This window comes from Tasmannia lanceolata, unplaced genomic scaffold (assembly GCF_043159265.1).
Source record: "Tasmannia lanceolata isolate RefF3 unplaced genomic scaffold, GAP_Taslan_0.1 ptg000013l, whole genome shotgun sequence".
Lineage (NCBI taxonomy): Eukaryota > Viridiplantae > Streptophyta > Magnoliopsida > Canellales > Winteraceae > Tasmannia > Tasmannia lanceolata.
The window spans coordinates 39,305,767-39,319,024 of NW_027518690.1; the positions used below are offsets into that span (position 1 = coordinate 39,305,767).

Below are 13,258 nucleotides of genomic sequence, written 5' to 3' on the forward strand. Positions count from 1 at the left end.
CGCTCACAAAACATGAGGGGCCCACATTCTTGGGGTGATCGAAACCACTCATTTGAAAGGCCCTTAGATGGATATGGTGCCTACAAAAAATCACGTCCATAGGATCATCCTAACCCTTCCATTTATGGAGGTTAAAAATGGGCAGATTTATGGAGGTTTATAGCCCATCCATTTCAACCTCCACAAATGAAAGGGTTAGGATGATCCTATGAAGTTCATTTTTTGGGCACACCCTATCTATGTGAGGGCCTATCATATGAATGCTTTGGATCATCCAAACAAAGTGGGCCCCTTATGTTTTGTGAGCGCCACCTCATATAAGCTATATGAGGTGACACCTTAGGAACTCTATTCTCATATATATATATATATATATATGAGAGAGAACATTTCCTACACACTTGTGTAGGTAAGTTACCTACACACTATCTTAAAATACAGTGGGGGCCCACATTGTTTGGGTGATCCAAACAATTCATTTGAATGGTCTTCACATAGATAGGGTGTCCACAAAAAATCAGATCCATAGGATCATCCTAACCATTCAAACTATGGAGGCAAAAAATGGACTAATTTGTGAAGGTTTATACACATCTATTTTACCTCCACAAATCGTAGGGTTGGGATGATCCTATGGATGTTAGAGGGAAATGATATAGTTATGGCTTATTTAGAGGGATATAATTATAGGATGAAGTTCCCTGTAAATAAGAGTTGAACTGTGGTGGTTCTAAGTTATTTTTTCACGTGTAAATCAAACAATGGAAAAATCAGGAAATTGTGGAAAAGTTCTTTTCCAAACATTTCCAGAAAATTCCTTGAGCTCAACAGACCTTAGATTTCACATAAGACACAGGGATAAATTTGTTAAAAAAACCTTATTTCCTTTGATCTTATGAATGTTATCAGGGATGAGAAGGGATGGCAAGAAATATGAATAAATAGAGTTTTAACAACTTTTCAACATTTTGTTGTTTTGAAAAGAATATCATAGTGGTGAATCGACAGAAAAAACTAAACTTGTGGGATGATCCTAACATTCCATTTGATTGCTTGCTAATGACAGATCAAGAAAAATTTACCAATGTCCAAAATTCTTTTTATATCATTGAATGGTTGAAATATAATTCAAAGTCATTTCTCACAATGTGTCAAGGAACCCCTCTAACAATCCAAATCATACTAACATCATGTGGATGAGAAGTGACTATATATCAATAAATAAAATTCTCTACTCAAAATAGGATCGACTTTTTCTGATTTTTAGCCACTTCCCACTCTCATCTCAATCATGCCCTCTCAAATCTGTCTCCTTCTCCCACCCGCCACCTTTCTCTCACCACTTAGAGGCACTAATTTATAATGAAAAAAATTCCTGGCTGCTGGATATGGCGTTAAAGTTTTCCTCTTTTGTTGATCTGACCACTGGTTTTAATTCGTAAAATTCACTTTCCAACTCATCTATTTTATGGCCATTAAGTTGATGTGCTAGGATCTTTTGTAGATAATTTTTGGGTTGGGGTTGAGCCTATAGCTCAATTGGTTGGTAAAAGGCTTTGTTACCGGAAAACAAAAATGATTTTATCGAACATGAAGACCACTAAATGAATGTTCTAGATCAAGTACACAAAATTTGAATATCCTCTTAATATTGAACACAAAATTTGAATTTCCTCCTAATATTGATTTAGCATTATCTTCCTACCTTTGGCTGGTTGATTGACATACAAAGAGAACTTTACAACTTAGCCCGATAACCATAGAGACTCAAGGGGTGCAACTCGGGCCAAGTTGGATCGGGTTGAGGCCAACCCAAGATAGCATTCCCTCAACCCTAACCTGACTCAACCCGAGCCTCAGATTGAGAATGGTCAACCCTAAACCAACCCGCATCTAAATCTCTCAACCCTAACCCAACCCATCTAACCTGAAATCGGGTCGGGTCAGGTTCGGGTTCCCCTAGGGTCGAACAGAAAAATACAAGAAAAAACATAATCCAAAGAAAATCGAGATAAAATTAGAGGATGAAGGACGGATTTGGGTTGCCAAGGACTCAACCCTAACCGGACCGAAAATTAAATCGGGTTGGCTTTTCCCAACCCTGACCCAACCCAACATGAGGAAATGCCAACCCAATCCAAGCCAAAATCGGGTTGAACCTGTCAGGTTCGGGTTGAGCCCGACCCATTGTGCACCCCTAATAGAGACGGGTTTAGGTTTTGGGATGCTTTTGGTTCCCTTCTAGGATGAATTCACCCCTTATTTTTAAAAATGGACTGTATAGCCCACACCGTAGGATGATCCAAACCGTCCATTTGATGGGCCACAATGTAAATAGGTTATGCCCCAAAAAATCATTTCCATAGGATGATCCCAACCATCCGATCTATAGAGGTTTGATTATAGAGTTTCTCTATAAAACACACAACGGCCAGGGAAACCCACGTCGCATTTTGAGCGATGTCTCGAGGAGTCCATCTCTTTTCCAGTAACGTTCCAGGTGGGTTTTTTCTTATCCTCCAATTTCTCTCTGTCCTGAACATTTTCTGCTTTGTTTTTGCAACTTACTGCTTGGACTAGATGTTCTAAGAGTATAAATTTGTAATTGTGTTTTGTGTATTGTTTCTGCAAATGGGTGAAGAAGGTTTGATTGATTTTCGGATCTTTTTTTTATTTTTATGCATTCATAGGATGACTGGTACGTGGGCCTGTAAGGTCAGTTGCTTTATGGGCTATTATGATGTTTTACATGAAATTCTCGTCTATTATGTTGTTTTTGAGAATGGGTATTTAGGATTTTGAGGAATGAAGTGATAAAAAAAATTCTTATCCTCCCAAAACTTATTAAAAGGTTTTAGACCCTTTTTTACACTTTTATTAGAAGATTTGTTGAACTACAAGGTCCACATGCAACTATCTAATGTGAGAAGAAACCACATGGAAGAAGATGGAAAGGAAGGAAAAGATTTAGAGAATATCCATTTAACAGATAAAATCTGTAAACCACAACAATAAACATTAAACAGATGCTTTATAGATCTAGTTCTAGTAAAAATAGGTTATATAGTTAAACTTGGATTCTAGTTTCTAAGTATTTTTCAATTCCCTTTTAAACAAAAAAAAAAACATTAAATTTTAGGGAAGTGATATCAGCACAACCATTTTTTTGATATTATCACTAACACATCTTGTCTTTTAGTATTTAAAGAGCTGTCATAAGGTTATTACAGTTCCCAAAATGCTCTCATAAGGCAATTCAAAAAGAAAACACAAGTTGGGTCTCTGCTATTATTAAACATGTTTGTGCTAATATCATTTCCCAATTTTTATTGTAGATCCACTTTGTTGTCTAAATCTCTAAGCACTTCAAAGGAATAGCTATTTATTTGGAAATATTCTTAAACAACTATTATTCTTAGCCTAACATGCCTAAATTTTCCCAGTTTAGAAAGGGGTTTTAACCAGTGTTTCAAAACTTGGATGTGGTTCGAAACATGGCCAAAGAAAATCCTAGTCAATTCAGTACGACGAGGTCGAGCACTCGATTGATGCAGCTGAGTGCTTGGTTGATGTGGTCATAACTTGGGCAAGTCAAAGAAGTTTTGATTGACTTTGTAGGGCAAACCACGGATTTGGACCGGAATGCGGCCTAGGTAAAAGGGAGTCAACCCGTGGGAGTCCCGACGACGTGGGGGAGTTTTGAAACTATGATTTTAACACTTATTCTTATTGCTAAGTTCAAATTAATAATGTTACTATCTATTGGACTCACTCGATATAGATATGTGGCATACGTGGTGATGTGGCCATCCATGCATCACGCTGTATTGGCTGGCGTAATTGTCTTTACTTCCATTGCCCCTGCTCCTCATTCTCCTCGGCCGAATCTTTGGGTCGAAGAAAGTTCCTGCTTACCTAGCTCATGTTCAAACCATTAAAGAAATTTTTTTTCTTATAGACCAAAGTGGGAAAAACCATCCAAGGTCCTACTGGTCCACTAACTTGATGATTGTTTCACTTTCCACGAATACCTGCATTCCCATCTTTGTTTCTGTTGAAGTATTTGTACATCAACAACTCCCCTGTACCTATTTTGAGCCCTATACCTTTTGAGTTTGCAATACAACCATCAAGCTTTCAAGATAGCCTAAAAAATCGAAAGTACTGGGAAACAAAATTGGAGTGTGACACTGGGAAATCTTGCTCATGTATATAACATTTCTTTATTTCCATGATGATATGCCAGAGGTTTCTGACCCTATACATAGACTATCTTGTCTAATAATCAGAGGCTCATTGGCTCTCTTTCGGGTTAATGACTTGTTATCACCACTCCCATTGGCACAAGCGCAAATCTCTTTTGGTAAAAAACAAGCACAATCTCTTTTGGTAAAAAACAAGCACAATCTCTTTTGGTAAAAAACAAGCACAATCTCTTTTGGTAAAAAACAAGCACTATCTCTTTTGGTGAAAAACCATGCAGCAACTCATTTTTGTAACTCTCCAATAAAGGCTCTTGTTGCCTTTTCCATAAACATCGATTCAAGTGTTGACATTGAACCTTACTTACATCTTCAACAATGCAAGCATTTTTTGAACAGTTACACAATGTAGACTTTAGTCATTACCGTCAGGACCATTACCATCAGAGTTGATACCACTACTTTGTACTATTGCAATGAGCACCACCGCTCCACTGTCGAACGTATAACAGGACGAACTTATCCTTGTTACCTATTATGTAGCAATTAGTGACTTAAACTTGAAGCACCAATCTAATCATTCATTAGGTCTATCTTTCCCTTCCATGAGGTTTGTTCTTTATTACAAGTCGCCTCTTATGAAACTTCAAAATAGTAAGTGCTAGCTTACTTTTGTTGTTGCAAGCTCATGATAATCTCTTTGATCAATACTTCCACTCTCAACGTCGTTACAGCATGCAAACAATCAGCAAGACTCTTCTTCTACATTAATCCTCTTCATTGTTTAATTTGCTAACCGAGAGCCCCTCCCTTGATGATGATTTCCGATTGAATCAAGGGTCTATACAAATTTTGCCTGCATGAAATACTGCATATCGCCCTTTCATCAGCGGTATGATCAAGTTCTCTAAATATGACACCCTTACACTGATTGCCCTACTAGTTCAACTTCTCCCCACTTCCTTAGGATACATATTTCTTAATGTGCTTCGTATTGTCTTCAACATCATTTTAACGGAAATGATTCACTTGCCTTCATCCATCAATCTTTGAGCTCCTAGTTTTTTAAGGTACCGCTGGGAATAATTACAGTTTGGTCCTTGAGATTCTAGGATGAATAATTACAGTTTGGTCTCCAATATTTGCTTGTTTTGGGTCTGTTTCTTCTTCTTCTTCTTTTTCTTTTTTGTTCATTTTAAATCTCTCTCTCTCTCTCTCTCTCTCTCTCTCTCTCTCTCTGGGTAAGTTGATGCTTCTCTCAAGCTTTTATGTAGCTTGTAGATTTTATTAGCTTCAAATCCTGGAATTTATAGATGTCATTGGGTACGAGTCTGAGAATATGAATTGTTTTTTTTTTTTTGGTCAAGAAGTTTCTATTGTCACCTTGGAGCTAAATTTTCTGGTCCAATTTTAATGTTTATGAAGTTATGGATCTCAAGACACGTTTTCCCACATTCTCATTCATATTAGAAGCTTTGAACCAAGGCTGTCCTATGCTCAGATGATAGTGAAAAATGGTCGTGCTTTTCAATAATTTATGGCTTATGAACTAGTAACGGTTTCATATTTCATCCAATCAAATAGCTATGGTGCCTTCTGCCCTTAGTTACGGTTGTCTAACTACAAGCTTTGATATGTAACTCATCTATATTAGAGCTCTTGTCAAAAGTGGGCCATTATTTAATGTAACTGTAGTACACATCCTGAAATTTGGTTTCTTCCTCGAATTGATCTCAAGTATGATCACTTCTCAATGACATAATGTTTTATAGACATGAACATCTTTCCCTTATATGTGGAATGTTGCCCATGGTATCTTAGTTTATCTACATAGCCAGTGGGATAGAATTAATTATGTCGAATGTAGCTGCTTCCGTGTTTATAATGTGGTTTGCTTAATTTTGCTTACGTAAGGTCCCTGCCAAGCGTATGTTCATCTTCAATCTACTGAGTGTTGTTTCTCCACGATTCTGTGTAGTTGTGTGTGCCGAGTAAATTTTATCTGCTTGAGCAATCTGTCCATTTTCTCATAGTCTAGCTGATGTAGGCACTAAAAAGAGAAATAGAAGAAGAAGAAGAAGAAGAAAGAGAGGAGATTAGAAGTAGAAGAGGAGAATTTAGGGGGAAGAGAAGAAGAAGAATTCTGTAGGGAGAGAAGTTTCACTCAATAATCAATAATTCATTCAATCTTAACAAAAGAGCTGTAGTTTGGCCTATAAATAGGCAATTAACAATCCCTAAAGCACTAAAACACCCTAAATAATCATAAAGAGTAAAATAACCCTAATAATACCAACTAATCCCAAAAACACCCCTAAGGCAATAAAATAACAATAAAAAGATCTTTACGGGGCTCCTCGAGGGCGGCCCATTGAGAATAAACTCGCAAGGGACGTCGATCTCCATGATTTCCCTCCTGTTGAAAAGAACTCTCCTCTGGAGAGTGAATAGTTAGGTACTGCTCCAAAATGTCGGGGTCCAAACGGCGAAGCTCCTCCTCAGCAAGCCAAGTAGCGTCAGAATCTGGCCAACGACGCCACTTGACAAGATAGCGCTGAAAACTACCGTGGCGTGATGAAACGATCTCATCGGCAAGTATAGCATCAATCTGGTCGGCAGGAAGTGGTGGAACTTGTGGAACCACTGGTACTGGGGTTGGAACAAAAGAGCTGGCAGTCCGACCTATATAATCATCTGTCGGCATAGAAGGAGGCTCGAAGGTACCTCCATATGTGATAAGATCTTCGATATTGAATACAAGACTAATATTCATATCAGCAGGTAAGTCTATTAAATATGCATTAGGGCCATACTTACAAAGGATACGAAAAGGTCCAATGGCTCGAGCATGCAACTTTTTGAAAGAATGGCGAGGGTAACGCTCAGGACGAATACGAACCATAACATAGTCGCCTTTATTAAACTCAAGAGTCCTACGATGTACATCAGCGGCTAGTTTGTAGTCAACATTACTTGTAGCAATCCTACGACGTATATCAGCATGTAGGTCACGGATGTGCTGGACAAAAGAATCGGCTGACTGAGAGGGACGGGCATCAGGGGGTAATGATATAAGATCAACAGGCTGATGAGGGTTGACGCCATCAACACTCTCAAAGGGGCTTTTTCCAGTAGTCCGATTAACAGAACTATTGTACGCGAACTCAGCAGTTGGTAACAAAAGATCCCATGTACTTAGACGGTCTCCTACTAAACATCTCGACAAATCACCCAAACTACGATTAGCGACCTCAGTCTGACCATCAGTCTGTGGATGAAATGCTGATGAAAACTTCAATTGTGTTCTGAAGAGTTTCCAAAGTGTCCTCCAAAAATAGCTAACGAATTTGACATCTCTATCAGGCACAATGGAAATTGGTAGCCCTTGAAGTTTGACGACCTCCTTAAAGAACAGCTTAGCAACCTGCACGGCGTCGGCTGTCTTGCTACACGGGACAAAGTGAGTCATCCGTGAGACTCGAACTACCACAACCAGGATAGAGTCATGTCCTCGAGCTGTCCTAGGTAGTCCTAGGACAAAGTCCATGCCGACATCTTTCCATGGAGAATGAGGAATAGGCAAAGGCGTGTATAATCCAGTGTTTTGCTTATTAGCCTTTCCCAATTGGCAAGTACGACACTAAGAAACAACTCGCGCTACGTCTTTCTTTAAAGATGGCCAATAAAATCGATCATCGACTAACACGGAAGGTGGCTGATTTCACGAGGAAGTTCCAGGATAAAGGAATCACAATGAACTCTCCATTAATTCCATCACTAACTCGCAGGTCAATTATCATATGACCTCTTGTTTTGTATATAAGACCTTGTAACACTGTTGTGGCTTGTCTTTTGACACTTCCCCATCCTTTATCATGATATAATAATTTGTGAATCAAATAGAAACTATTTTTACTAACTCCCAACCGTGCATAACTGCATATAGCAGCCCCTTCCAATTCCAGACCTAGCTATATATAACCTGAACTTAGATCTGATACTAAAACCCCAGTCATAAACTCCTCAACAAAGATCCACACAAACTAATTATGTAGTTTAGATAAATTAATGTCATATTTCTGACGTTTAAATGTGCATCATTGACATAATCTCAAACGAACAGGCCTTAATATTTTCTGTAAACAGGCATGAATTCCTAGCAATTGCCTGGTGGATTTACAGAAAATAAGATGAGTGGGTTGGCATATATATAACATAGAAAGCGAGGGGTCAGGATAAAGAAGACAGGGAGTACACCCAGTTCACCAGGTTCTACTACTTCAGGGCCCAATCATATTCAAAAGGCGAGTTTGATCCTGGCTCAGAATGAACACTAGCCATATGCTTAACACGTGCAAGTCTAACATTGTTTTCGGAAAAATTATATAGACATAGAAACAATGCTAACTTATGAATGGTGAGTTTGTGAGCTAAATGTAAAAAAAAAATGGAAAACAGCACCTGGTAAGTGGTAAGTATCTGTTTGTCATGAAATATGAAAAATGCTATGGAATGGCAAGACATTTAGACTTTCAGCTGTCTTGCTGTTGTTGTTGACACCTAAAAATTCTCACTTGTTTAGAAGAAAAAGGACCCTAAGAAATTTGTGAGGTGCACTGCGTTGGTCGTCTAAATTAGTGCTTGAGGAATTCAATAATTGTAGTTATCAGCACTTTCTCCTAGGCTTTTCATTACTACATTAATAAATTATTTGAAATATAGCAGGGATTTAAAGAGTCGCTGTTTTGTACCTTATGGGTGTTATTTATTAGCGTTGTGTAGTCTGACATCGTCTATGATCATATTTTTAGAATATGTGTCCCTTTGCATAAGATGAGTGTAGCGGAGATGTGAATGTTTAGATCGATGTGCGGCCACACAAGGTTAGATAAAATTAAAAATGAAGACATCCGTAAAAAGATGGGGGTGGGACCAATGGAGGAGAAGATGAGAGAGCACCGCTTAAGATGGTTTGGGCATATCCAATGTAGGCCTGTGGCTGCTCCAGTGAGAAGAAGTGAATTGTGCCAAGTTGATGGCGTAAAAAGAGGTAGGGGCAGACCGAAAATAACTTGGGTAGAAACAGTGAGGAAAGACTTGATGGCTAGGAACATAACTGAGAACATGACCTTGCATAGGAGAGAATGGAAGAAAATGATCCATGTAGATGAACCCAACTACTGTCATGATTCGACATAGTCAATTTGAGCCGGGTAGATTCTTTCACCTTCTTCATGAAAATTTTCTAAAGGATTCATTACCCAATCCCAACTAGTTTGGGACAAAGGCTTTGTTGAGTTGAGTTGAGTTGAGATAATTCATTAGCCGATGTTGGCTTCATGGTGGTTCATTTGGAAGGAAAGAAATTCCCGAGTATTTGACGAAGTGGCAAAATCGTTTTACTGGATATTTATCAAGATCATTGCAGCGGTCATTTCTTGGGCTAGAAGCCTTTCTCTGTTTCATTTCGTCTCAGGCTATGATCTATGGAAAGGTTGGCAGATTATTTGCAAGGAGGGGGTTAGCAAAGTCAAAATTAATCAATCTTGGCTCCCTCCTCCAGATGGGATGTTAAAGATGAATTTCGATGGATCATCTCTTGGCAATCCTGGTGATGCAGGGATTGGGGGTTTATGCAGAGATTCCAAGGGGGATGTTCTCTGGGCCTTCTCGGGCCCCATTGGTGTGGCAGACTCTAATGAAGCGGAAGTGAGAGCAGTTCATTGTGGGATCAAGTTTTTGGATAATTCTGTGTTAGATAAGGTGATAGTGGAAGGGGACTCCTCTAATGTTGTTCTCTGGCTTTTGGGTGCAGCTTCTCCTCCGTGGCAGTTTTTATCTTTCTTATAGGAAATTGATGATATAGTTCTTGACTCGTCTATATTGTTTAAGCATGTGAGGAGATCTGCTAATTCAGATGCTGACTCCCTAGCAAGGGGTGGTGTTTTTAGGTCTAGTTTGGAGCAGTTTGATTATCTCCCACCATGATTTTGTATTTTCTTTTCTTTCTCCTTCTGTAATTTGTTTTGAACCTTCTCAGTTCGCCTTTTAATATATTCTCATTTTACCGTCTAAAAAAAAAAGAATTCATTAGCCGATCCCAACTAGTTTGGGTCAAAGGCTTAGAGTTGAGTTGAGTAATGAATATCAATAGACTACCAATTTTTGTTTGGAAAGATTACTAGAAAACTTACCATTAAAAAAAATGGTTACTAGAAAACTTGTATTTGTCATTTAAAATCTAGGATGAAAGTTTTGGTCCAGATGCTTGACCCATGTTTTTTCTTTGAATGGTAGATAGTATTAATATTATCGAAAGGAGACCGAGATGGTCAATACAGATAATACAAGATCGAAGAAGGGGGGAGATAATCAATTTGCTCCAATCTTTCTTTGGATACCCCATATTTTGCTAGCTTATCCGCTACCCCATTTGCGCTCCGCTTGACATGATAATTGACTATTTGTGAACCTCCAATATTATCTTGAATCTCATAAAAAAGAGCCGCAAATCTCCAAGGAGTTGAGTGAGTTCCATTAAACCACCTAATTACATTCTCCGAGTCTTTTTCTATCTCCACCTTTTCCAATTCAACATTGTTTAGAAGTTTGATTCCATGGTATGGCTCGCACTTCCGCCTCATTTGCATCCGAAATACCTATTGGGCCCGAATAGCCCGAACAACATTTCCTTGGTCATCTCTTAATACTCCCCCTATCCAAAATACTCCCACTATTCCAGATGCTTGAGCCATGTTGCATGCAAACACTTTCTAGCTTGCAAGGAGATGCCAACTTTGGAACCAATTTTGGTATTAACTGAGATGCCATTCTATTTTCTTCAGCAAACAACCCGTAGCCATGAATAAGGAAACACTTAAACATGATTAAAAAGTTTTCCTCGACTTTTTAGGCTAGCAGCTCATACAAAATTCTCATTTAAATTTGTTTCATCTGCACAATGTTGTATGAACTTTGAAGTAACTTTTAATTGTTTCTCTATTACGAATTACGAGTTTGGAATTTATTATATGATGCTTAGAAGCTACAATGGTGAAAAAAGTATCTTTTGTTTTTAAAATGTCCTGAAATTAGTCTCGATCCATTTCGATGTTGTGTAAACTCATATCTTGGAAGCTCTGTAATGAATTAGTAGCAATAAAAAACTGTAAGAATCAAAACCTAAGTATAAATTATTTTGTTTCGATTGTTTTGATGCATACTTAAATATATCACCGGCTCATCTGAACTTCCACTGTATGAAAAATGGCTCTTTGTTTAGGTTATGGACTATCTGAGGGAAGATGTCTCCCCCGCTCGGGGTTCAAGATCCCACTGAGTAAAAAACTTGTTTATGGCTCCAAAAGGACATCACTTGTTTGTAATGCAAGCTCTAGTAACCCTAGAAAAAACCCAGATTTCTCGAGTCAAAACAAACAACGCAATGGGTTCTCTAGAAGCAAAAACATGCAAAACCAAGAGGAAGACCGCTCTGACGAAGAAACTGAGATTTTGTCCTCCAAAGACGGGCCATTACTTTCTCTCTCTGGAAGTTCAAAGTTTCAGGCCACTGCGAAGCCTGGACCAAGAGAAAAAGAGATTGTTGAACTTTTTAGAAAAGTCCAAGCCCAACTCCGCGAACGAGCTGCAATCAAAGAAGAGAAAAGGATTGAAGCTTTGCAAGGACAAGGAGAACGAGGAACAGTCGATTCCCTTCTCAAACTTCTAAGGAAACACTCAGCCAAGCAAGGGAAGAAAATTGAGAGCGAAGATTTTAATCTCGATCAGCCTGAAAGTAACAACTCAATCAATGGCGAGAAAAATTCAAATTTTTTCGATTCCAACTCCCTCGCAGCAGAGGAAATACAAGAACAACCAAATGTGGCTCCTTATACTAGGCCTGCATCAAAATTCTTGCGGAAGCACTCAGCCAAGCAAGGGAAGAGAAATGACAGTGAAGATTTTAATCTCGATCAGCCAGGAAGTAACAACTCAATCAACGGCCAGAAAAATTCGAACTTTTTGGATTCCAACTCCCTCGCACCAGAGGAAATACAAGAACAACCAAGTGTGGCTCCTTATACTAGGCCCGCATCAAAATTTCGGCGCAAATCTCCAGTGCCCAGAGTAAAATACCAACCAATTCTTTTCACTGAAAAAGATATCGGTTTGAGTTCACCATCAAAGTCACAGGGTAAGGAGAGAAAGAATATAGTTCAGTTGGACCCGGAGCCTGTTTCTTCGGATTTGCATGATGAAGGTTTTGTTCAGTTGGATGCAGAATCTTCAGATGTTGATGAAGCTTATGATGAAGTTGTGGAAGAACCATCATTGCCTGTTGAACATACTGTTATAAGCTCATTAAAACTATCTGAACTGAGGGTTCTTGCAAAGTCTCGCGGTGTTAAAGGGTATTCAAAGCTGAAGAAAGCAGAGCTTGTTGAACTACTAAGTTAAGCTACTAGCTAATGCCCTCTGTATGGGTAGTTTCACTATCAATTTCTACAATGTATCTCGATACTTATGCCTCTGGTTCTCTTTCCCTTCATGTTTTTTCAGACATCTGTTAAGTTTTTCTTTAATTGTTAGAATTTTGTAAGCTAGGGGTTTTTAGGAGATATCATCAAATCAAGATATCATATTTGTTTTTCTTGCTTTGGCCTTTTAATGAGGTTTCAGATTGGGAAATGATATGTTCACCCCCTTTTCGTCCTTGGGCCACACCCCTTCTAGTGTATTTAGGACTACTCTTTTTACACTAGAAGGGGTGTGGCCCAAGGACCAAAAGGGGGTGAAAAATATCACTTCCCTTTCAGGTTTTCCTTATTGTTGGATTGCTTGCCCGTTATCTCTTGTGTTTATAGGCAGCCTCTTGGTGTGTCCCTTATTTTGAACACTTGAACCCTAAATTTTTTTGGAACTGAGACCTTGAATCCTAAACCAATGCCTTAGATAGGAACAGCTCCTATTTATAAGTTTGTCATCTTCATAGACTGAGGACTCATCATATTCATAGAAATGAAAAACTTACAACGAAAGCCTAAATTAACGGTAGT

General features: G+C 38.7%; 1 protein-coding gene across 1 annotated transcript; it reads left to right on the top strand.

Annotated features, from left to right (window-relative positions):
• Window positions 1-2,347: 2,347 nt before the first annotated feature.
• Window positions 2,348-12,855, top strand: LOC143890079 (rho-N domain-containing protein 1, chloroplastic-like). Its single transcript, XM_077394624.1, has 2 exons — window positions 2,348-2,500; window positions 11,485-12,855. The coding sequence occupies exons 1-2, from the start codon at window positions 2,461-2,463 to the stop codon at window positions 12,657-12,659; spliced, it is 1,215 nt and encodes a 404-aa protein (XP_077250739.1). The 5' UTR covers window positions 2,348-2,460; the 3' UTR covers window positions 12,660-12,855.
• The last annotated feature ends 403 nt before the right edge of the window (window positions 12,856-13,258 follow it).

Coding starts and splice junctions, on each gene's coding strand:
- LOC143890079 (XM_077394624.1), top strand. CDS start 2,461: ATGTCTCGAGGAGTCCATCTCTTTTCCAGTAACGTTCCAG. Junction 2,501..11,484: donor CTTTTCCAGTAACGTTCCAG/GTGGGTTTTTTC, acceptor CTCTTTGTTTAG/GTTATGGACTATCTGAGGGA.